The following is a 24883-nucleotide window of genomic DNA, read 5'->3' as shown; positions in this document are numbered from 1 at the left end:
ACAGATTAATAAAACGCTCACAGAGACAATTGCACAATAGGTTGATGCGCAATTTGAGCTCATACTGTACGCACAGGTATTTTGGGTGTTTGCTCAAATCCAGGTTGTGGGAAAAATGTAAATATTCTTCATTTACACTCATTTCAGTCCCAATCAGGGAAAGAACCAAATGTGCACAATTAGCCTTTGGACTTGTTGCATTACAATATCTGGGAATTTTCCAAAAATCATTATATCACAGCAGCAAGAAAATATTTCATAGTGCATATAATATATTTATTGTTATTGCTGTTTCCAATCTGTAAGAACAAAGGTACAAAAGAACCAGAGTTTGCTTTGAGAACATCAGCACCTAAGTCTGAGATGATTATCATAGACCCCTACTTACAGACCAAAGACCAAAACACAGTGCATTTTAAATAATGCACCCCCTTCTCGAAGCTCTTTGTTCTTTTTAAATACTGGGGGCTATTTGTTGTTGAGGGTAACATCATGTACAGTATGTGGAAGGAGAGCAGCTTCCATCCTCTCTGCTCTGTGTCTTTAACCCCAGGTCGCCCTGATGGTGGGACCCCAGGGAGCTCTGCTTGTTGGTGTTTTTAATTAACGTGCCTCTCTCTCATTAGGCGAAGTGGGAGCTGGCCGCTGACAGCTTGGCTACCTCCTTGTCCTCTCCGGGCCTGTCGTGTTAGCACTACATGCCGTTGCTGTCCCAAAGGAAGGACACGCAAGCCTCTGATTCACACGTCTGACGCTCATTCACATGTTTGGAGCACAGTCACCTACAGCAATCAGCGTATTCAACATAGGAAGACGTACTCCTCTGGCTTACTTTAAGCAAGAACAGAAATACAATGTTAAAAATGAATTTTTACTCACAAAATACACCTAAGTAGCAAAAGCTAAAATACTCATGATGACATTTTACATTAACATTTTTTAATTATTAGCAGTGTGTGAATATGTAACATTGCGATGCAGATATGGAGATTATTTCATATTTCAGCTAAACAGTTTGCTCCAGAGGTTCCCAGAAAGTTTTGTCTGTTTCACACCCACAGTGATGAATTGCATTTACTGTATATAGAACAGAATGTGCAACATTAGAAGACAGGCTGCATAATGTTAGTTATGTATTTGTTTGCCTGCAAAGACACTTTGGCATGCAGAGTGGAGGAACTAGGTGATCTAATCACCAATAAAATACACCACTTAGTATTTTATTCCCAAACAAAAACAAAATGTAAATCTATTTTATTTATGAAATCATAATTTCCATTTATTCAAATGCACCTGCCTTCCCCACATTTTATAATCTACCCAATCACAACAGCAGATGTAACTCTGAGAGTAAAAGCAACCAAAGACATGCTGGATTACTACATATTAACCCGTGTGATCACTGTGCATTTTGTACATAAAAATTTAACCTGGAAATAGCTACATATTATAGCTGTCTCGTATTAAGTAGAGCATACTGTAATATAGAAGAAAATGAAAGATGTGCTAAGTACATTTATTTAGATCCACTCACGTATGAGAGATGGATGCTCTAACATAACTAAATACACAAACACATACGCATGCACGCCAACACACACACATGAAAAGTGACAGTCAACAAATGTTCAATTTATCATCATTGTCACAAGTCAGATGCTGGCAGCAGCTCTAGTATCTGACTAAGACCCATATTGGCCCAGGAGAGAGAGATAAGCTGTTTGTTTCTGCTGTCAATGCTGCCAATTTGGTTTCCCATCACTTCAAATTCAAATCAACAGCAGCGCAGAGGGGGATCTGAGAGAATGTATGTGTGCGTGTGTGTGTGTGAGGAGAGGAGAGAGAGAGACGATGGAAGATGGAAAGAAGGGCAAAAAGAAAGAGGGGGAGGAGAACAGCAGAGAGGAAAAACAGAACAGCGAGGGATGCTCGGTAAGAGACGGAGAGGGAGAGAGAGTAGATAAGATCACCTAGCTTCTGTGAACACCATCCCCCTGTGTCCTACACTCGCTTCTTATCTCAACTGCAGCAGACACCCTAAAGGGACACACACCCACTGAGAGGGAGAGAAACAGAAAACGAGCGAGAGACAGAGAAAGAGGGAGGGAGGGAAAGAGAGAGAGAGAGAGAAATATGGGGAAGGAAATGAGAGAAGATGAAAGAAAGCAGCAGGGGAATGGTGGAGGCTGAATACTTTCTGGTGGAGGAAGAAGAAAGAAATCTGCCATCACCAGACCTTATTTAAACGACAGCTGTGTTGGACCACATGGAGCTTTGACCTTGTTGATTTGGAAAACCCAAATTTGATGAGCTGCCTTTGCCAATGGGTTGCCCAACAAGTTGCCAATGGGGACTGATTCACTGTTTGTTTAAACATTCTGTTGTAAAAGATAACTCAACGAGGAGGGATCATTGATACCAAAGAACATTATCCTGTATATACATTATATATGAATCTAGAGGAGTTTAGCGATTAGATACCGATAATGCAACATAGCAGAGCGGTGTCCTGAACAAAAGTAGGAAATGGGACAGGACCCCAGAGTCTAGATGCTGGTGATGGAGCAGGGTAAGCAGATGGCTGATGGAGACTTCGTGTTACTCTCTGATTATCCAGGATGAGGTGGAGATGGAGCGGAATGCAAAGACAGTTGAAAGGCAGGAAGACAGAAGAGCTATGTGCAGAGAGAATAGGGATGGTGGACTGATCGTCTTGGATAAGAGGGCAAGAAAATCATTGGACCGCAAAGTTGCAGTGACTTTGACAGTAAAGTGGAAGTGGGAAAGTGGCAGTGAAGAGGAGAATTGCTCAAACATGTAATTGCGCACATTTGTATGGAAACAGATTCTCCTTATTAAGCTAAGCTTCATTTCAATGACTGATGCCGAGTATCAAGTCAGGACTTTGGCTAACATTACCCCCGATTTGAAATGAGTGCTTCAATCCAACTTGTGTTATGCAAATCAGATATTTGATTTTTTTGGGTTATATTTTAGCTCATGAGGAGCTAAGTGCTGTAGTCTGTTGCTAACTTTTTTTTTAAATAGAAGGAATCCACACAACCTTTCCTGGTTTTGAGGATGTGGTGTGTTACATGTAGACGTACATATGTTGCCATTTCATCCAATCTAACAGTTTACCTCTCGTTAGTAAGTAGCAACATAGATTTATCAGTTTATCAGTCCATTCTGATCCACTTATCTAATTCAGGGTCCCAGCTACTATAGACAACCACACCTATGGGCAATTTAGAGTCACCAATTAACTCCACCAACTGTGTGTCTTTGGACTGTGAGAGCATGCCAGAGTAACTGGAGAGAACTCATGCGACATTGGAAGAACACGCAAACTCCACACAGAACGGCTCAGGACAGATGGTGGATTTGAACCCAAGACCTTCTTGCTACAAGGCACCAGAGCTAACCTCCATGCTATAGCAATTCGAACAAATGTTAAACAAATACTAAAACATGTATCTATATGCTACTTCATTATTTATTTTTTAATAGCTAAAGACCGTCGACATATTTAACATGTAAACTGGGTGTAAAGGTAATTAAAACCCTCAGATTCCCAGAAACAATATAGCGACCGTGATCTCTGTGACATCCATGGCCCCAGGTTGGGGACACACCATTCTTCAAATTCTCCTTTGAAACTAATTATAATCCTACTAAAATTAAAAGGACTAATGAATTAGTGCTCAGCACTGTTACCGGACACATGAATCACTTTTTACCAGCATACACTGCCTGATGCCACCCAAGACTAAAAAACTTGAGGGACAATGTTATTGTACAGAATTCTCTAATTATCTTCTGCCTATTAATTCAGGGATTGTAAAAGGCGGACATAAAAAGTTCCCTCCTCTCGCTCTCCCTCTCTCTCCCTCCTTTTATTCCCAGCTACAGATGAGGAGAAACTCCCAGTGATCATTTAAATATTTCAGAACAACTTGGTAAGAGCCTAAAAAGAGTCAATAGCATTAAAAAGCTTTATCCACGGCACAGCTGAAATCCCTGGAACTCTGCCTTGAAAAACTTTGGCATGAAACTTTGTTTGAGGCTGTCCAATTTCAGTCAGTCAATAGAAATCTCCACGTCTCCCCCTACCTCACTTCTGTTAGCACTTATCTTCACCTGAAAGGGTTGACCAAGGACAGACTTTGCTCAATAAACAGAGGAATGTTTTTTTTCTCCTTTTTAAAAGATTGACCTTAAGACAAGAACGTTCTGACTGGATTTCTGTGAGTGCTGAGGCTTAGATAACGCTCTTCAATTCACTCTTGAAATGGGTCAGAGTAAAGACAAAAATTCTTGACTTATTGTGTTCAGAGAAATGGCATATAAAGCCTTGGTCTTTTAGTCGTATGGTGAAAATGAGTAGCACTGAGTGCAAAAGTGGAATACTAATAAGTGTTATATTAAAAGAGTTTCTCAACGATACAGTTGCCCTTGTACTGCTGTAACTGGGACACTCGGTATGAGCCATACAATTGCTATTCAGTCTGTATCTGGTTTTCAAATGCAATAAAATTAAAAGAGTAAAGTTAATACTTGCAATGCAGAGGAAAAAAACTGCTTTAAAAAAATAAAAAATAAACACAGCTATTAAAACCATGTCTCTATAGCTATAATCCCATCTTATCTTTATTCGCTGCAGAATCATTCTCGCCATTTCTCTAATGCATATGTATACAGGGAAATGTTTAGGATGACTTAAAGTGGCAGACTTGAGAAAAAAAGAAAAAAAAAGTCACATATCTCCAAGTAAATCTGATATCGAAGCGTAAAAGCCCAGACAAGCCCCCTCACTTTTGGTTCTGCGAGGAATAGTAATTCAATAAAGTGAGCAGCAGCCGCTCATATCCCCTTCACCTTTGCTGACCTTTCAGATCATTACTCACCAAGGAAGAAAGAGACAGAGGATAGAGGCTATTTTAGGGGACACAGCCAAGGTCTCCGGGAACACGCCAACTTTCTCCTGTATCGTCTTAAAATCTTTAATTGGCTGCTGTAATCGCTGATTAAATGAAAAAAAAAAAAAGAGCACTTTGAAGCCCACAGTACGAGCTCAGAGAACAGAACTGAGTGTACGAGTGGAAAAAAATAACTCAGTTGCTCAAATCGAGCATCTTTTTTTTCACTGTGTGAAAGAGGCCTTAAAAATTCAGGAGTTGTTTCAGGGGACGAATGAATGTTGGTCTTGATTATGATATTATTTCAGCAGAGTGAGGCAGAACTAAGGGGCAGTGTTATGAAAGAGGAGGTGAATTCATTTGTAATAGAGTGTAATAGCAGTCTCAGCTCTCCCATAGGCAGCTATATGCAGATCCCTCAGCCCTCTCTTCGGGGGGAACTGGAAGAATCCATAATATAGAAACGCACAACAAGCGTACCACTGAGGGAAGCAGAGAGCAGGAATAGATAGAGCAAATGTTAATAACCAGGTGATGGATGAATCTCTGAGGGACGGCACTTCTGTACGTCTGTTATATTTTTTTCCATTCTTAAAAGTGCAGGACATAGTCATTTTGAACAATAAAGGGGACTCCGGTTGTAACTAAATTACTTTTGGAGATGAGGATATGAAGATCGTAAAATAAAAGTCATTATACTGTATTCTGTGTGAATACTAAGTTCTGATTGACTCGGGGTGTAAAATAAATTTTAATAACTGGGCATTTTCTGCAAAACTGTTAAATCATCAAGGCAAATCAAAGCTTGCTCATGGTTTGAATGTGAATTTTAAGCAGCACAGTGAAAAATACCCAGAATAAATTACTCCCAGATTGCCCTGAAAGATGTGGGAATAAAAACAACCTTATTTCAGATAATAGAAGCTTTGAAAACCAGGTAACTTTACATTTCAATGTGGTACCTTTAGGGGGATAATAAAGGGAGACAAACGCAATCGACATTACAGATTCATGCAAACTAAAAACGTTTTTTCCCCGGTGCAACGTCGTTTTCAATGAGCGGGGTAGTGATTTAGACTTCAGTAGAAGTCCCTACACATCTAAGCAGTATGACACTGTAGGAAAATGATTGGGATTGTCACTGTCATGGGACTTGTCAGCGTCTCCAAGGATACGCAGGAGAAGCAGCAGATGGGAGTCTGCCTTTTAACATCTGGTTAAGGTGGTTAAAGGGTTGTTTTCATGTGTTCTTTTTAGGGTTCTCCTACATAGAACTTGTGTTTTCAGGTTGAAGGCCATCTGATTTATAGCACCGACTCCTAATCTAACCTTTCTATGCTTCAATGCTTTTCTACTTTGAATATTAAAAAACAATGACAGTAAAGGAACAGTGAACAGCGATGCATCAGTATGTAATGAGCTGGGAGTAACGATGAGCTGACCTGATGCCTTCTAACATTACAATTAAAGATGAATAAAAAGCCTTTTTCGTTTGTTTCTTTTGTTTTCATTGTGACATACATGTGTGAGAAACAATGAGAACTTTTAAATGGTTTGTGCTTGTGTTTGTGTGCGCGTAAGTCCCTGAAGACAACAAGTCCCATCTCTCGCCCTGCTTGCCAGAGTTGCCGTCTCTAAGCTGTGCTAATCGATCGGTGAAGGAGGAAAAAGGGCCAGCTTTAATGTGTTGCATGTGAAGGATTTAGTGGAGAGCACAGCCATTGAATCAATGGAGTAGAAAATGCATCATTAGGACAGTGTCAACTCCCTCTGCCCCCACAGACACACACAGTTGCAACAACCCTCACTCAACCTCCACTCCCCCCCCCCTTATCCCGAGTGCACTGAAAACGTCCACATATTCATACAATCGCATGACGTGAGGCGTGCACAGAAAAGGCACGCATGTGATGCTTCAGCTCTCATAGCACAAAATAAAATACCATCTTAAACAGCACTCACTCTGAGTGCATCCCATGAAACATGGATGCTCGAACACCCACTTGTATGAGCTTGTTAAAAGCTCCCCTGATGGCAAAACACAGACGTTAAATGTCCCAAAAATCCAGGCAGACGAATCACCTCACTCCCATCCTGCCGCTGCCATTTTGTCAGGAAATGTTTTGGGGGGGACTAAATTTAGCTTTTCGTGATATGAATTATTAAAACTGCAGTGACTCCTATGACGAACTTAAAGTCTGAACCCGGACATACCAGGTCAGTCACTGTGGGAAATTTATTGAGGCAGAGACTAATAAAACAATGTGGGACAGATAACAAATGGGCATTTTTGAGCTCATGTTACTATAGTTCAATGTATTATATGGGAATATTATACTTTAGTCAGTGGAAAAACCTCTTAAGGAGTGTTTGGACTACTGTGGGACACCAAAACGCTCCTTCAAAAACAGCACTACACAGCAGTATATGATTTATAGATGGTGATGGTGATTTTTTGGTTTCTTGTGTATAAATACCATTAAGAGACAGACTATACCAGCCCAGTGTGTGTGACAGTTGTGTGTACAATGTTTTTTCATCATCTGTAGTCTGCTTTACTAAGAGATTTTGTTATGAAATGGTACTTGTAGGTTTTTCTTAGTTGGAAAAAACTGACAGTGAAACACGAACCATGAGTCACACCTGCTCACGCTGCACTCGCTTAATGGATCTAAAATTAACATGTTCAAAAGTTGCTGTGTGGATTTGAATGGGGATACTGACTGACTGAAATTAACTGAACATAAATTCAACATTCAAACTGCAGCAAAGTTTATTATACTTTTTTCATAGATAGATAGATAGATAGATAGATAGATAGATAGATAGATAGATAGATAGATAGATAGATAGATAGATAGATAGATAGATAGATAGATAGATAGAGGGTCAACAGTCAGACAAGGACCAGGCAAAGCTGATTAATCAAGAATCCATCTCCGGATGAATCATGTATCACTAAGAAGACAAAGTGACAAAGTGAATTCTGTCATGGGAGTGGTCCCATGTCTCATCCCCCTGGTAAAACACTTACAGGATAAAGACTCCCATTAATATTCCTCTGAGCTCCTCTCCACTCCACCTGCCTCTCTCTTCTCCTTTCCTCTCCCTGTCCTATTATCCTGCCTCAGCGGACATCCTGTCCTGTCCCGTCCGCCTTGCCAACCTGCAAGATGGAGATGAGAGGACGATCCAAATGCAGAAGGGGGAACATGAATCATTACACTTCCTGTTGTTGCACACCGTCCGGGGAAGGAAGAGAGAGGACGCCCCCGGGGCTCCGATTGATTCCGGAGACTTAATTGGGTTTATTAGCCAAGATGTTGGGCCCCGTGAGGAGGCTCCCAGAGGCCGCGGAGTTCCCCCCCCCTCCTCCCCCCATCCCCATTCCCACTCTTCTGAAGGAGAAAGCCTGCGTAATTGTTTTCCCTCCATCTTCTGTGTCATTGTCAGATGGGTCCTGCGGGATTATTAGCAACCCCAGGTCCCTCAATAATTCATCCAGAGCTATTTATACACAGATGGAGAGTCCTCTAAAGTCTCCCCCAGTGAGATTATCTGACGCTTAGACAGACAGACAGAGAGAGGGAGAGCAATGAAGAGAAACCGGGCTACAAAGGGAAAAGCACGAGAGAGACAGAGAGAAAATGGGAGAGACGTACAAAGAGAGTAAGAAGGATGGAGAGAGGCAATCACAAAAAGAAATGCAAAGACGAGCAAAGCAAGTTTGACAGTGAGAATGAGAGACAGCGGTGGTTTAGGTAGGCACAATGACAATGATTCTGGTGTGCATTGAGTTTCAAGGTGAAACTCTCTGCTCTGCTTTGGCAAAGTGAACAAAAGCACTGTCCCGGGAATAGCATATCCTCACACAACACACATTAATGGCTTTTAATCTTCCCCCCTTTTTCCTTCATTTAACACAATTAAGATGTTTGCAAAGCTAACATGGACCACTAGTCGCTATAGGAAGGACAGATGAAAGACACTCAGGGATTTCCATATACAAAGTAAACACAGTTATCCATCCTTTCTAACGTGTCAGTGCGTAAGACCAACAAAACAGCAGCCAGCCATTTCTTAAATCACCTAATAATTCACTAACATAACATTAACATATTAGCATATTAACATTAGCGCATTAAACAGCTTCTAATCCCAAACAGATAGTGGCTGGGCTACACAAGGCGGCGCGACTGCTGGCTTTTAATAGCTTTGCAGATACCTGTGTCTTTCCGCCTGCAAGTTAAGGGGACATTTTGTTGTCGTCAGACTAATGAAGCCTTTGGCGCACAAAGTTGATTTTCAAAGTCCCTTTGTTGGCGCTCCAGCCGCAGATAATTATATATATTCATCCCCTTTGGCAGTCACTTTTATCCAGCTCATTTAGAAAGCTTGGCTTCCTCTTGGACAAATTGGGACATTGAAAGGCAGATTGGAGTGATAGTTTTTACATTTTGCATCGATGGCACATTAATCAGGGCAACTATGGCTATGGGAAAAGTCTCAAGCGCCCTCTGAAACACAAGCCATTTATCTGTAACAAATAGTATCGCCGTTAAAGCTATGCCTTTATCTAAATGCATTGTTTCATTCTGTATGAATATCTTCCGAAGTAAAATTCTAATTTCCCAAAACATGAGAGCTTAAACCTCTTCAACCTAAATCTAATAAACTGCAAATAAAATCTGGGTTTTGGAAATGGATTTGAAAGCCTAAAGCAGTTCACACACACTGAGGTGTGTCAGCGAGAACATCACCTCAAAACATAACTGCATTTCTATGGATGCTGTGAACAGCAAATCTGCTCAGTGAACATTTTACATTTTGCTGTTTTCTTTTTAAGATAAGTTTCAAAATGTTTTCCCTTGTATAAAAAATATTAGACAGAATTCAGTATCTTTTATACATGAGAATAAAAAATGTTTGGATGGAAACGTTTTCAGAAAATGCCAATGCAAACTAATTTGGTAACTTTTAATCAATGACTAACAATCAATGGTAAACTGAGTATGTCACTTACTTTTCATTGCTGTATACAATTAAATCATAATGAATAATAACACCTAGGTTTATAACACCTGCTTTAATGGACATAAAAATGATGTGGAGGAAATTCACATGACTGAACCTTTGGCTTATAAAAGGCATAAACTGTAACACTACAAATGACTAGTGAATATACTGTTTGGTAATTGTGAAATAACCATTCACTTGAGTTCAGTTAACAGTTTACTATTTATTACTGATGGTTATTATGGATTTTTACCACTAGTTTGACATTTCTTCTAAACTACTGGGAAAGTTTTTGTTAGCTTTAGGTAAAGCCAATGCCAAATTAATTGCTGCTGCCCGCTGCGTCCTTACAGTATTGATGAACAGTCTATAAAGTAAGAACACTTTTCTCTCTCTCTCTCTCTGCTACACACACACACACACACACACACACACACACACACACACACACACACACACACACACACACACACACACACACACACACACTTCTGTTGCTCCGGGGAAAGCAAAGCTTATCAACTACCCAGTGCTCACACACTCTCACACACACACAGACTTCACTGTCTCTATCTATAAACCCCATGAAATCATTCCACACCAAGTGAAGCAGGCTATGTATAGGTTTGGCCAGGGTTCCATCTCCTGTTCTGTGATTAAAGGACCAAACTAATAGGCTCTGTCTCATTGGGAACCTGTGTGGGGCTGGGAGAGACCTCCGAAGCCATTAAATTGCAAATCTGTAATAATTTGCTGAAGGCTTTCTGTCCAGATCATTCCCTGGGCTGATTTGTGCATTGAGGTAGCGTTCTGAATGGCCAAGCACAAACCCAGCTGAGCCCACCAGCTAGCCAGCCAAGTTAGTCTACAAGGGGGCACGCTCCAGATGTGCATGTACACACACACACACACGCACGCACGCACGCACACGCACGCACACACACACACACACACACACACACACACACACACACACACGCACGCACCATATTTACTTTGCAAGAACCACAATACAAAGTTTCACAGAGTCTTTTTCACTTAATTTGCACCAACAGTCTGCTTCTAATTAAAGCCAAATTAAATAAAGGCGTGAGCTAATACGCTTCATAAGTCCATGCAAGTTCAAACCTCCTTTTTGAGGTGCAGATTTGTGGAATGAAACCTTCTTAAAGACCATAAAAGATATTTTCTACATCAGCTTACATGTGATGAACACGAACGCTCGGTTATTTTTTCCAGACAGCTATGTTTGACAGGGGGCTTTAGATTGCAGGCAAATCCCACGTCCCAACTTGTTAACTTGTTATTTAACCCTATAACAACAAGTTACATATTTGATACCAGAGTTTTTGTGAGTTTTTGAGACCACTGTGATTTCTTTCCCCCTGAAAACCTTAAATAAATTGCACAATACACTTTTAAGCAATAAGTTGCACAGAAGCAATAAGTTGCACAAATTTTACACAGTACAGCAAATACAGATTTCAACTAGTTTTTCCATAAAGAAAGATCTGGTGGTTCTTCAGCTTTAACAGCTAGTCAGTTCCAAACTAAAATGAAACATCTGCATTACAAAAAAAAAGGAAGAAGTTTGTAAATTTTTACTGTTGTTACTTTTGGCACTTGAACTTCTTTCAGAAAAAGAAAAAAACAAACAAACAAACCGTGGGTTGTCCAGGATTTCTGCTGCATGAGATGAAATACATATTGCATTAAATTTTGATGCAACACAGCTGAAGCATGCCAATGACAATAGAAAACCTCTGTAATGCAGTAAAAAGTTGTTTCTGCCCACAAGCGACCTACGCAGCTGCACCCTCACTGAGCAACTTTAAATAGCAGTCAAGATCAAACTTCAAAAAGTAGCATGTGAGGAAAATCCACAAACAGACACACACACCACTGACAAGTATACAAGTCCAATTAACATGTTGTCAGAGATCATGCTAATATGGAGGGCACTTGCTTATTTACCCCTGGGGCACCTGGGCGCTGCAGGGGTCTAATTCTGCTCCCATCCCAGGAAGGTCATTCTCCCTTCTCAAGCCATGATGGCCACAGAGTAGTGCTTAAATCTGGTAAAATGCAGCCTATAAATTACAGCAGAGGACAGAGGGGTCAGAGCCTGGCATGGAACTGGGCCAGGAGCTATCAATCTGCCGGGGCCAGCGAGGGCGACATCTGTCTCTGGGACTCCCTCACTCTTTTTACTTCTATCTCTGCCTGTCGTTTCCCATCCCTGCTTTTCGGTCTTTTCTTTTCAGCCCTTTCCGTCTTCCCTTTCGTTCCTTTTTCTCACTCTGTGTCTGTCACTGAACAATCTCTCCATGCCTCCATTTTTAGACTGCACCTTCCTTTACAATCTCCGCTCTCCTTCTTTTATATCGCTCTGCCTCTTGATATTCTCTTTTTGTCTTTGTGTGCAGCCCCCACCCAAGCACTCTCCTCCATGGATCTCCCTTGCCTCTTTTCACGCATTCTCTTACATCATCCCTGTTTCAACATGTCTCTAATTCTGCTTCCCTCTCTCCTGCTCTCTCCCCCCAGTCTCTCTCGCTCTCTCTGTCTAGAGCTCCTTGTCGTTTTACGCACTCTTGCACCATCTCCCTCTGCAGCGATATGTTTTGGTCTATCTGCTCTCCAACCAGCAGGACAGAATAAAGCCTTGATGTACTTTCCCTCAATGTGATGCCAATATCATTTCAATGGTAATATCTGATGGCAAAATGCATATTTTGGAGGGAATGAAAATGGACCCAGTGGGTATTCAGAAACAAATACAAATTTGATATACAAATTCAAAGCTGATGTCGTTCAGGATTGTGCAAACTACACATTTTCCCCGAACAGAAAGCTGAGCAGTTACAAATCTTTTCTGAAGCAAGTAGCTAACTCATGAAACCACACTTATATATTACAAAGAGAACAAGTAGTTTTGATATGAGGCTAACTCTGGAAGTCAAAACTTGTCAAGCCTAATTTACAACAAACATGTCTGTTTGGTTGATGCTTTTCCTAGTTTTGTCAGAACATCTTGCACTACATTTGCTACCCAAACCCTCGAAAACTTCCACATAACTTATTAATCATCCTCCATTTTCTGAATCAAACTTGCCTTTGAATAATTGAGGGGGCTCTTTGAAAAGCCCTAACCTCCATTCCCACCTTCCTTTTACAAGTCAACGTGGTGCATTTTTAATTGGAGGGGGCATGAAATAGGCATGAAGGGAGATGGGAAGAAACGGAATTGGAATCAGGGACGCTCAAAATGTGGCAGTCATGGCGCAGCGTATGAGGTTGTATGCAAGCATACAGAGAAGGCTAAATATGCATCTGGCCTGACAAGTCACACATGCTTGACAGCCCATGAGGTGTTTTCTGCGTGCAACGATAGCACACGGCTCATGTAATCCCTGCCTTAGAATATCCTAGCAGATGGACCTAGATACGCCACTTTGAGTTATGCTTAGCAATTTGGTTGAGAATAAACATCAATTCAACTTCCTATAAAGCATAAATCTCCAAAGCCGAATGATTTGTTTAGTCTACATGAAACAGTCTTGTAGGGGCTAAAACGGTAATTGAAAGTACATGCATTACAGTCTGAAAAAGCTGTGTCTGTTTGCAAGGTAATAGCAATGATTTGCTTTTGTGATATTAAAACCAAATTTAGCCTCGAGAATATAAGAAAGGGTCAAAACAGAAACAATATTAATCTATTTGAACGGGGACTGAAAGGAATGAGAGTCCTTTGGAGCCGGATATGTAACAAGAATTAATGCTTGCAGGGTATGCATTAATGGGCCATTGCCACAGTTGGCTGTGACAAACTTTGGTTCTATTTTTCATATTGCTGCTGTGTCATGCTGCTATTTCCTTGTGGAAAGCCTCTGCAGTAGAGAGCTGCAGCTGGGCCCATTTTTATGAGCATACTGAGATTTTGAATCAGGTTTGGACCCAAGATATATTAGTAAGCATTAAAAAAAGTCACTCTTGAGCGCTACCGTGGCTATGATTGAACTCACAGCACTGTAAGCACATGTGGCACTGTGTTTTCTTGTATGCTGATACGCACAGATCACATAATTCTAAACTGTATGCATATAAAAAGATGATCAGATGACAGATATATATAGAAAATGTATGTATACCTCGCTTTAAATACACAGGTGCACAGACACAGATATGTGTATTATAAAATTTCCGACCATAATGCCTCCTGACTGTGCAAAGCTTGATAAAAGGAGCCAGAAGTTCTAATCGAAAAGGCAAAACACCAGCTTCTAACTTCAAAAACAGAAGAGATTCATAATCCTTTGACTGCTGAACAAAAGGAACTATTGTTAAACCTTTTACACTCAACAACCACATATAGAGCGGAGTGCCTGTGTAGTTGTATGCCACAGATAAGTATTCTAGAAATGAAACTAAAAAAGACAGGTTATATTTTTTATATTAGCACACATGCAGCTCCATGACCATGCTTTTATATATCATCTCTATCATTTCGAAATACATTAAAATTTTGAAAAACTGAAGGAAACCTTCATAAGCTAAAAGGAAAAACAAAGCTCTTCCTCACAGGAAGCTCTATGATTAGCACTGCAGACTTGAACACAATCAGCAGCAAAACAAAATGACACTCAAAAAAAAACATGTAAGACTTTCCAACATTTCAAAATGATTGCATTCTCCATCTCCACAATCGGCCACCGGTGCTTGAAGCAGGGGGCGTTGAAGTAGTATTAAGGGTAGCTAAAAGATTGAGGAGGCCCAAAGCATCAACTTTTAAAAAATTTACCACGAAGCACAATAATATTTAACTGATGCAAGAGCCTTGAAAACCGAAAACATTTACCTCTCCAAGGAGCACTTGTCAAAAAAAGGTTGGTTTTATTTCATCCTCTGAAAAAAAAAGCACACGGGGGCAATGAACACAGCAATAAGAAAGCAAGATTAGGAAACAAAGACAGAAAAACGCAGATTGTGGCGCAAGCATCTCAGCAATCTTTTTATGAAAAACTAAAAAGCCAAATGTTGTTGAAAGATTTAAGGCATGCTTTATTTGAACTCAGCCCTGGGTTAACTCTGTCAAAACACAAGAAAGCTTTTATAATGTACATACAAGTCTCCCAAAGAGTCACCTTAAAAAGTGTTGGAAACATCTGTCACCGCCACTGACCGCTGTTGGCCACAACTTTATCATGTGGAACAGGTTTGAACCACAAGGCAGTTGTTTTTAATTTTTGAATTCTAATTATACAAAATGATGTGCATTGTGTTTGTGGAGGAAAGAAACAGTTATTAGAAAGTATGCTGTTGTTATTAACAAAAATTATTAAAAGATAAAAAAAAGAAAGTTTGCTGGAGGTTGAATGCTTAGTGTGTGTCAGTTGATTTGCATCAATCTTGAGGACATGAAATGAGGTGAACAGGCAGGTGCACAGCCTTCTCTTTACATAATCTCTCTGTGTATGTAAAGGTCAGTGGTTTAATGAGAGGACTGCCGAGGTCAGGGGAGCCAGAGGGCTCCACCTCTCTGACAGGCCACATAACTCCAAACCTGCTGTTAGCATGCTAATCCTTGCACAAGCTCCATGAGCACTGCCTCCTTTGGCTTGGTCAGACCATCTCTCAGTGTGACTAACTGGCTCCCCGCTCGGCCATAAGCCAGCCCCCATCTGACAGTCCCCTCCAATAATAATGGACAACAGAGGCAGCACTGGTTTGACAACGGTCCTCGTGACAAATTAGACTCACTGTACTCCTCATTCTGGCTCCGCCTCTCGATTTCTTCTTGTTGCTTGGCAGTTCTGGGCTCTGCCAGGGCAGTGGGCGCGGTATGGCACCGGTTGTTGAGTTTACTTTGGTATGAAGTGCCTTCCTCTACGACACATGTTGCCTTTCTCCCTGACGAAACACTCGAAATCGATGCGTCTTCATAAATTTGGAGCACAATGTGAGACCTGAGCGTGCATTCTGAACGGCGCTGAGTGGAACACGGGCCAAGGAGACAAGGAGCACATAAACATACACACTCACTCACACAGTCATCCAAAACTGAATGCGAGAGGAGGAGAGGGAAGGATCCCACAGAGAGGATGATGCAACCGGAGTGAAATTTTTCGGCCGGAACGCATGCTGCATTAACGCAGACCTGCAGGACGAAAACACACACCCATACTTCGTTCTTTTTTTTGTTCAAAGCTAAATTTGGTTTTATTGCCCCATTTTTTAAAAATAAAAATAAATAAATATTTTTTTTTTTGCATCCAACAACCTGTAACATATAATTTCCTGAAAAAAAAAAAGATCCTTTCATGTTACTGGCATCATGACTTTCTGGCCTCACTGAGAATGATAAGCCAAATGAGCTGTTCTGTTCTAAATCTGCTTGCCTGACAGATTCAGGTGAAAGAGCTATAATATCTAAAGTGAGGGAATTCGAGAGAACCATAACTCCCTTTATGACCTGCACAGATTATAGTCCCCATCTGCAGCATAAGGCATCTGCAGTATGGGTAAATTTAAACAAGATTACAGTCGGTCATTACACTACATCTCTGCTTATTTGATTTCAATCATATTCCATCGTAAATATTCAAATAAATTTCTGCAGTATTGATGGACTTATAAAATGGTTTAACAGCCAATCCATTTCTTTTCATTGGGTTAGTAGTGTCTTGTGTAAGTTGAGAAAGCCTTATGAAAGGGTGTAGTCTCGGCCAAAGACCTGTGGCGCCTCGCTTACATCACTTCCCAGGTCAAAACGGACAATTTGGCCCAACTCTAAATGAGTTTTCAACACCTGCCTTGACTTTGAGCAACTCTCTGGCTTTGTAACTACTTTAACTGTCGGAGCCTATGGCGAGAGCCGCTGCTAATGTATTTAGTTTGACCAAGGACAAATATATTACTCACATTAAATAAGCACCAAATGAAACAATGGCCCTAAAACAAACTTGGTGACAGTTGCGTTTGCTAAGAGGAAAGAAAGATGCTGACAATAAAGGTTTGCCAAGAAATACAATGATGATGTGACAACAGTAAACAGTAGATAACACCTTTGGTTATTAAATGTGCTCCCCCGTATCATCACAGCTCAATTGCCCCAGTGATTATTACACGAAATCAGGTTGATGAATAGTGCTAGCAATCACATCTACACCTGCTCTTCTTGAATGGATCTCCACCTCCCATGCAGCATTGCCAGAGAAAAGAGAAAGGGTTGGCTCTTTGTGCTCGCCGTCCCGTTGTGCTTGGTAGCAGCAACAGCAGCAGCAGCAGCAGCCGGTGACCATTATAAATGGCCTCTATTAGCATGGCTGAGTCGCAGAGGGGAGAGAAATAAAATCATTGGGAGAATGTAGGCCTGCACTGGTGTCCCTGCGCCCGCTACCAAGCTCTGTCGACCTCCGTCCCAAGCTTCCCTCCTCCCAGCTCCCTCCTCCCCTCCATTCCAAGGGGACACAATCCTAAAGACTAGATTACTAATGATACATGGGGTCATTATGGGGAGGGTTATGGCAATAGTATCACAGGCACAGCTGACAATAGCAATAAGAGGGGTAGCTTTCTTCAGCGGTAGCATTACCATAGCAAAGGCTGTTCTTTATGCCTGTTGATGTATAGCAGAAAAGGATGAGGGTCTTTTATTTCCTGCCATAGCAGAAAAAGCTGTGTATTATCTCCCTGAAAACCATGCTTATGTCTTTGTTACAATGCCATGTCTCTGCGAGTAATGTTAAATGAACACAAAAGTATCCCCAGACAAGGCATTACCATGTTAACAATAACAGTTACCAGCTACGTGCTACATGGAAAAGCAGAGGTAGAACAAAATTGTAAAGTAAATGGCAGTCGATCATCTACAATCTGTGGTTCAAGCTGGGGCTTTGTACTACCACAACCATTACAGAACAAGATGCACTGTCACCGAACACACAAGGTGTCAGTGCATAAAGTGAAGAGAAAAGAAGAGCGAAGGAAGGGAAGGAATGAATGGAATCAAGCAGAGTTAATGAAAAGGAGAAAAGATGGAAGAGGACTTTTCTGCTGGACAGTTCTATAGACTTCACTCCACTGGAGCATTTCACACCTTAAAGGGTCATCATGCCCTCAGCTTGATGCTCTCTATTCTGTAAGAGGACAAATGCAAACAGTCTGAAGAAACTGAAAGGACAGGGGAGAACCACACATATGCGGAAAAGCTGACGGGGAAGCGTAGCAGCTTGAAAGCCAGTTTAAACGTGTTCATACATAAAACTGCTATCAAATTCGTTCAGATGGATTAATTTCACTTTGATTTCTGCAGATCAGTAATGGTGATCTCTTTAGAAAACAGATTCTTTGTATATATATTTTAATATTTGCGAACTGCATTTATCTTCCTGTGATGGCTTACTGTACCTAGTTCATGCAATATTGTGCAGTGTTCAATAAGCCCAGTGTGACGACAGTCGGTCACTTTGCCCGTTATCCGTGGGATGTACTGTCTTTTACTGCCAATTTGGGCATCTTCGACGGAAACCTCAGGGTGCGGGGGAAACGTGGCCTTCAAACAGCTCGCAGTGAGCCAGTGAGCTGGTAAGCCAAGGAGTAGCTGGTGCCTCGAGCTAGTTAAAATATGAGCACAGCGGGGGCTCGCTAATGAAAGCGGGGGCTCAGCCTGGGAAGCAGGACCGTATATCGCAGTTAGGAGACAGTTCTTAGAATCAGCTGGCGAGCCATGCCTATAGTTCTGGGGCCACTGGTGATTAACCGTCCAACAGGGAGTCTCTACTACAGCTGGGCTATTAATAAAAGATACACCCCCCTCCTCCTCCTCCTCTTCTCCTGCCTCTTTGGTTCCCTCAATGTCTGCACACACTCTCTGTCCTCTGGAATTTATTTGTATATCATAATCATTTCCTGACACATGGTGGATGTCACATATTGTTTGCACGAGGCAAAGGTTCAGGGTGGGGGGTGATGGCTTAAAAGGCAAAGGAGAGGGGTCCTGAAAAGTGGCAGCTTACTTTTCACCCTGCGATGTGTCCTGCAGGTATAGCAGATCAATTTGTGACCTCTCACTAGATGGTGATTTCCACAGAATGACTATTCCCGTGAGAGTAGAAAATAAAATGCAAGGGTAAGGCACCATCATTCATGCTGGAGCACTTCAATTCTTTATATTACACCAGAAGGGCATATAACACTGTTGCATCAAAAGTTTATGATGATTCACTGTCGTCAATTCTATAACAAAGGCAACCCTGACAGGGTCAGTCATTGTTGGTACAGAAAAAGCTATTAAGGCAGTATTTGATTAGAATATTTCAAAACTGGTTAAAATAATACCTCTATATGCAATCTCCACTTTAGTGCGATTTCTTCTTTTTATTTTTATTTTTAAGGGGGAATCACTTCGATCACCCAAACCTGAAACACTGACAAAGGCTTAAATGCTGCACAAAATTACAACATGCTCATAGTCCTTCCACTGTTGCACACGTTCGTGTACATGTGCACGCGCACACCCTCCCTCACTCACTCCCTTCCTCCCCCGCCAACTCATCACAACCCCCACCCAACTACCCCCCAACACACACACACACTGAGCGACTTACAGAATGTATTGCTTTGAGGCAATCAAACAGCCTCCCTGCTATTGCAACGTGAAAACACCAGGTTAATAATCAGGATTCAGCAGAGTGAATGAAAGCACGTTTACAACCGCTGGACTAGATGTGTGAATACTCCCGTGCACACTATAGGAACATTGGTCCTCCTAAAAATCACCCCCCACACATATTCATGCCGTCGTGACTCCCGATTCGTGACACTCTTATGCTTGCATATGTGTGTTTAATAGGGTAGAAAATGAAGCACTGATTTTGGGAGCCAGTGACAAGTCAGACGCTGGAAATAATGTCCCCCTCTACGTGCCACAAATGAAACAAAATGCGAATAAACATGCAGAAAAGTAATTCAAGCTCCAGCACTATAGAAACAATTGGCCAACAATTGCGCTGCTCTACCTATTAAATCCCGCATGATTCAGGCTCCCCACTCTCACCAAACGTGTGACAGATTTCACTCTGGCAAAAACAAATAGAGCCATAGGTGTCGCGGGGAATATGGGCATAACCCACCTTTGTGCATGCCCGTGAAGCGGTCTTTGAGCACAGTGAGCTCGTAGATTTTGCCGAACTCCTCGAAGAGGGGCCGGAGGTCCTTCTCATCCAGGTTGCGGGGGATCTGACCGATGAAGAGTTTGATGGCATCGTGGTCCTTCATGGGGATGGTGGCCGGGCATCCCGCCGGGCTGTGGCTGTGGTTTAATCCGTTCACGAGCCCGTTCGTGCTGGCGGAGACCACACCAACACCGTGCACCGTGCCGTCCACCTGCCCGTTGGTTAAAGTTGCCATCTTCGGACCGGCCAGTGAGTTGGGATGGGTACAACAGCAGCAGATGGTAATGGTGGAGTCTCGTTTTACGTTGGAAAAAAGCTGGTGGAAGTCTTGGTCAAAATTTGGTTCCGAGACCAAGCCGTACCAGGGATGGTTCCGCTCTCGTCCTATCAAAGCCAGTATTTACAATGATTTGAAAACACATGAAGCATTTGGCGAAGACGCATATCAAAAGCGCGCAGTGCCGTTGGTCCCGGTGGAGGCTTTGATTCCTTATATTTATGTCCTAACCAATAACTCGTTCATTGATTTCATAAAAGAGAGAGAGAAAGAGAGGGAAGAAGAAGGGGGAGGGAGAGAGAGAAGAGAGAGAGAGGGAGAGAGACCAAGAGCGTTCACTGTCTATTTACACCCACGTTCCTTCGTCCCAGCTTCTTGGCACCCTTTTATTTTTTTGCATTGAGGAGTCTGTATGGGTGTCTTCTCGGTTTAAACGAACAGGGTCGGTTCGATCTCTGCCAGAACAGAGGGGAGGTTAGAATAATGGGGGGGCGCTTTAAACTCGGCATATATAAACCCAGCATATTTCTGTCCCCCCCTTTTCTTCGGCAAGTAGACAATGGTACATTCCACCGAGGGGAGAGGGTCTATAAATAGAGAGATATAGAGAATACGGTCCTTTGTGCTCCTACTCAGAGCAAATAACTACACTTTCAAGAACTTAAGAATGCAATACTTGAGTGACTGACACACACTCACACACACGCAGATACACACAGACAAAGACTCTCTCTCACACACAGTTTTTATCAGGAGTAATAAGCCGTACAGCTATTTTCAGAAATGTAGCTACTATTAAGTGAAAATAAACATTGACCACAAATTGGTGGTGTCTGCGGTTAATCGGAGGTTTATTTATTGTTTTGTGTGCTTAAGTCACTCTGCATATCCTTCATCCACCTTCCTCATCCTCGATGGCAGCAGCAGCGAGTCGCTGCATCTTCGCTTCGCTCCAGGACCGTGGACAGCTCCGTGGTGCTGAAACACAGCCTTACGGGCGAAGCTCAAAAATACACGAATGGAGAATTCCTCGCACGGCTTCGACTGTTCGCTGTTATCAAAAGCAAGCACAGCTTTTTTGCAGCGGTTTAGACTACGTATTATTATTATTACTTTCTTCTGCCGTTTCGAAAGTCACACCGAATAGATTATTTCATTTTCAGAAAGGGGAAGTCTGTGAGCACCGCCGAGTGGCGTAGAGAGGGGGCACAAGGAAGAAAAAAAGGAAGAAAAAAAGCCATTCGGGTTATTTCAGGTAATGAAGACAATGGGGTGGGGGGGGACTACATTTTGATTCCATTTACACCAGAAATGAGCTCAAAATCATAAAAAAGAAAGAAAAAAGATATTTCCTGATCATTTGTTGATCATTTGATGAGCTAAACATTCACTCAGCTTCTTCATCAAATCGTTTTAGCTTACGAGCCTGAAGGCATCAACAAATCTGAATTTAAATTATTCTGATTATTTTGGCAATCCTTCATTATAAAATTGACAGTTTGAGCGAGTTAGGTGTTTACACATTTCCCATTGAAGGCATGCACCAATTAAAGGCGTGCTTATGTCTGTGATAAAAAAAATGGACTAAACAGAATAACCTCTGTTATATAACAGCAAGTATCATCTGATTCAAACTACCGCAAACGGAAATCTGCGACGTTACACGGGGAAGGTGCAACGGCGGTGGATTTGAACATTCACTGTAACCGAAACCTCAGCTGAATATAAGATCAGATTGTTAAATCAGCTTCCTATTAGCTTGGACAGCGACCTCTCAGTGGGATAATTGCCATTCCTGGTTGTTTCCTTTGGGAGTAAGTACATGTTTATCTGTATCCCCAGAGGAGAACAGCAACACCCGGGGTCTTGTTAGTGTATAAATGATAAGAATGCTGATAATCCTGTTTGAATCCAATCTGATGAAAGCCATTTTAGCGGTCAGCAAAGCAGAATGTTAACGATGAATAACTCACAGTGAAGTTAAGCTAGCTGGCTCTTGGCAGTTGTGTCTGCTGGACACTCCTTTTAAATAGAATGATTCAGACCCATTACCTCACAGTGGGCCCTTGGGGGACTGCCATACGCGCAGCCATATGTACGCCGAGGTGCCAAAGTAAGGCCAGGGTATGATTCTTAAAATTCGTACTGTGCTACTTTGTTTTCCTCCTTTTTTGGGAGGGGAGGGGGGGGGGGATGTGTGGAAACCCCACCCGACACCCCGCCCAGAAATTTGCTAACCATTAAATAACAAAAGACACACTCTCAGGGCGACACAGCGCCTCTCTCACCTCTTTCCGCTCTTCCGCCAGCTAAATGGCCCGGTAATGTCATCCCGTTCTCACGGCATGACCGAGCCCCAGCAGTTGCGGGGGTGGTGGTGATGGTGGTGGTAGTGGAGAAAGGAGGGGGGCCGGGGGGTGGGACTTGGCTTTCTTTGGCATGACACTGTGCTCTGCTCTCCAAGCTTTCCCTCGGGGCCACACTCCATTCACCACAGCAGTCCTGTCTGCGCTCACGCCTGAGTTACCTGCAGCAATATTTTTTAATACAAGGGTGAAATGGGAGGGCACAAATCATTGTAATTATGTTCAGTGGGTACTGTCGCGATGATTACGCAAGGTATGGCGCCACAACGGGTCCCTCGTGGTCTGCTTCGTCACACAACCTACCTGAGAGGTAGTAGAGAGGCTGCGGTGGCTGAGCCCATCGGACTGATGACACGCAGTTAGCGAGAAAGACGTGTTACAGCGTGTCTGTGCACTCCCCAAATGGCACTTATTCCAGTCCATTTGGGTATACTCAAATACGATTGTGTAGCTCTTGCAAATCCTTTCCGCAATACTCAAAACACCCAGTCTGTCAGACAATTTCCACATTTATTTACTGTTATTTTATACCCCCCTTCATATTTGTTTGAAGCAATGGAATTATAATTAAGTTTTCAGTGCTCATTAGCAAAATAAATCAAGACTTGGACTGTTAATATTTACAGCCTCACAGATTGCAATTGTTTAACAGCAACAACAAAAAGGCTTTTAAACACAGGAATGCTGACTGAGATAAGCCTCTATCCACAGTACTGAAACTAGTGGGAAGGCAAGCAAAGCGTGCCTCTGTCTCTGGTGCTAAATTTAATACAGCACAACGGTGGCAAGTGTTGCTCTTTAATAAGACAAGATGCCCCGATAAATTCTCGGTGACAAAGCTTAAGGCCTTGGAGAAGAATCTATAAACAAGGTGTAGATAATCATATGTAGAAATGCCATTTCTCTCAAAAGATTCCTCTGAGCTCAACAAAAGAGGTCACTCTATCCCTCAGAAGATGGCTATTTTGCCTAGGAATATTGCTTCAATTTTCAGTTTCAGCACTGTAAACGGTTGCAGCAAGGCAAATAAATGAAAAGGGAAATGAAGTAGCCAAGTTACACAAATAGATTGATAATCTGCATTGGGCACCGTAAAGTGCTCTGGCGTTTTCAATATTACCTATTCTGCATAGTAATGTCTTTTCTCACCTCTCCTTCATATGGGACAAAGTTCTAAATCTCCTTTAGCCTTGGGACACTCGGGCTGTATATCACCTCTCAGTAATTTAGTAGGAAGAGCACAAAGGAATGAGGAAATGGCAGGCGCATGACTGAATGCTCAAAAAGTTTAGAGGGACAAGAAGGGCAGGGGGGTCCTCTTTAACTTGATTAGCAACAATTTGTTAGAGATTGGAAGGGATGTGCCAGGAACAAAATTACTGCAGTAGTTTCAAATGTGCATCTTTTGAAAATGACACTGTGTTCTTGGCATAAGCCGGATCTATATCTACATAGATGCAGATACCTATAGCTATAATATCTATAATATTATGATTGTTTAAAATGTATTTATTATATGAGAAGATTCCAATCTAACTTACACATAAAACTATAGGTTTACTATGTGATAAATAAGGGGAGCTATAAATGTTAAGCACTTGTTATGCAAATGCATATATACAAAAATAGCTGCTGATCCGGAGACAGAGAATTTGTTAATTTCCAGAGGGGGAAGAAAAGCATTTTATTGGGTCATGTGTGGAGTGAACAGTCTTCCAGTGGAAGTTTGTTGACACAGGGATAAGAGGCGGTGACTTATCTCCCCTTAGGCAAAAACAAACAAGGCCACAAACACATTCAATAACACATTAAACCTTTGGAATTATCTGCAAAGCGGCCTTGCAGCAGATGTGTGGCCTAAACGTGTCTTAAAACCTTTGTTTAGTTTAATACACAACGTGAAATTATGATCTTGATATAAAACTACATCCACATACATTTAGACCTTGTTTTGCATAATTAAACACAATAATGTAAGAATGCGAATCTCATTCCACTCATCATTGGGTGATAAAAACCAAGAGTTCAGCTTAGTTTATACAGTGCCAGTATACTTGATATGACCAGGAATGTAATCCCTGTTGCTCTGTAAGAACTGGAAAATTAGTGGATTACACATATGCCATCATA

At 41.9% G+C, this 24883-nt stretch overlaps 1 protein-coding gene across 11 annotated transcripts in view; it reads right to left on the bottom strand.

Moving 5' to 3' along the window:
• celf4 (CUGBP, Elav-like family member 4) overlaps nucleotides 1–20733 on the bottom strand; it is an 88118-nt gene extending 67385 nt beyond the window's left edge. For all 11 annotated transcript variants that reach the window (XM_040029100.1, XM_040029105.1, XM_040029102.1 and 8 more), the window contains exon 1: nucleotides 20069–20733. In XM_040029100.1, coding sequence (XP_039885034.1) covers nucleotides 20069–20345 — 277 coding nt within the window. In that variant the 5' untranslated portion in view covers nucleotides 20346–20733. The remainder of the gene's footprint in view (nucleotides 1–20068) is intronic.
• Between the last annotated feature and the right edge of the window lie 4150 nt (nucleotides 20734–24883).

The sequence above is a fragment of the Simochromis diagramma genome, unplaced genomic scaffold, assembly GCF_900408965.1.
Source record: "Simochromis diagramma unplaced genomic scaffold, fSimDia1.1 OVJJ01000483.1, whole genome shotgun sequence".
Classification (NCBI taxonomy): Eukaryota; Metazoa; Chordata; class Actinopteri; order Cichliformes; family Cichlidae; genus Simochromis; species Simochromis diagramma.
The sequence above is the reverse complement of the archived record's forward strand: the minus strand, read 5'-3'. Positions and strand labels throughout refer to the sequence as shown.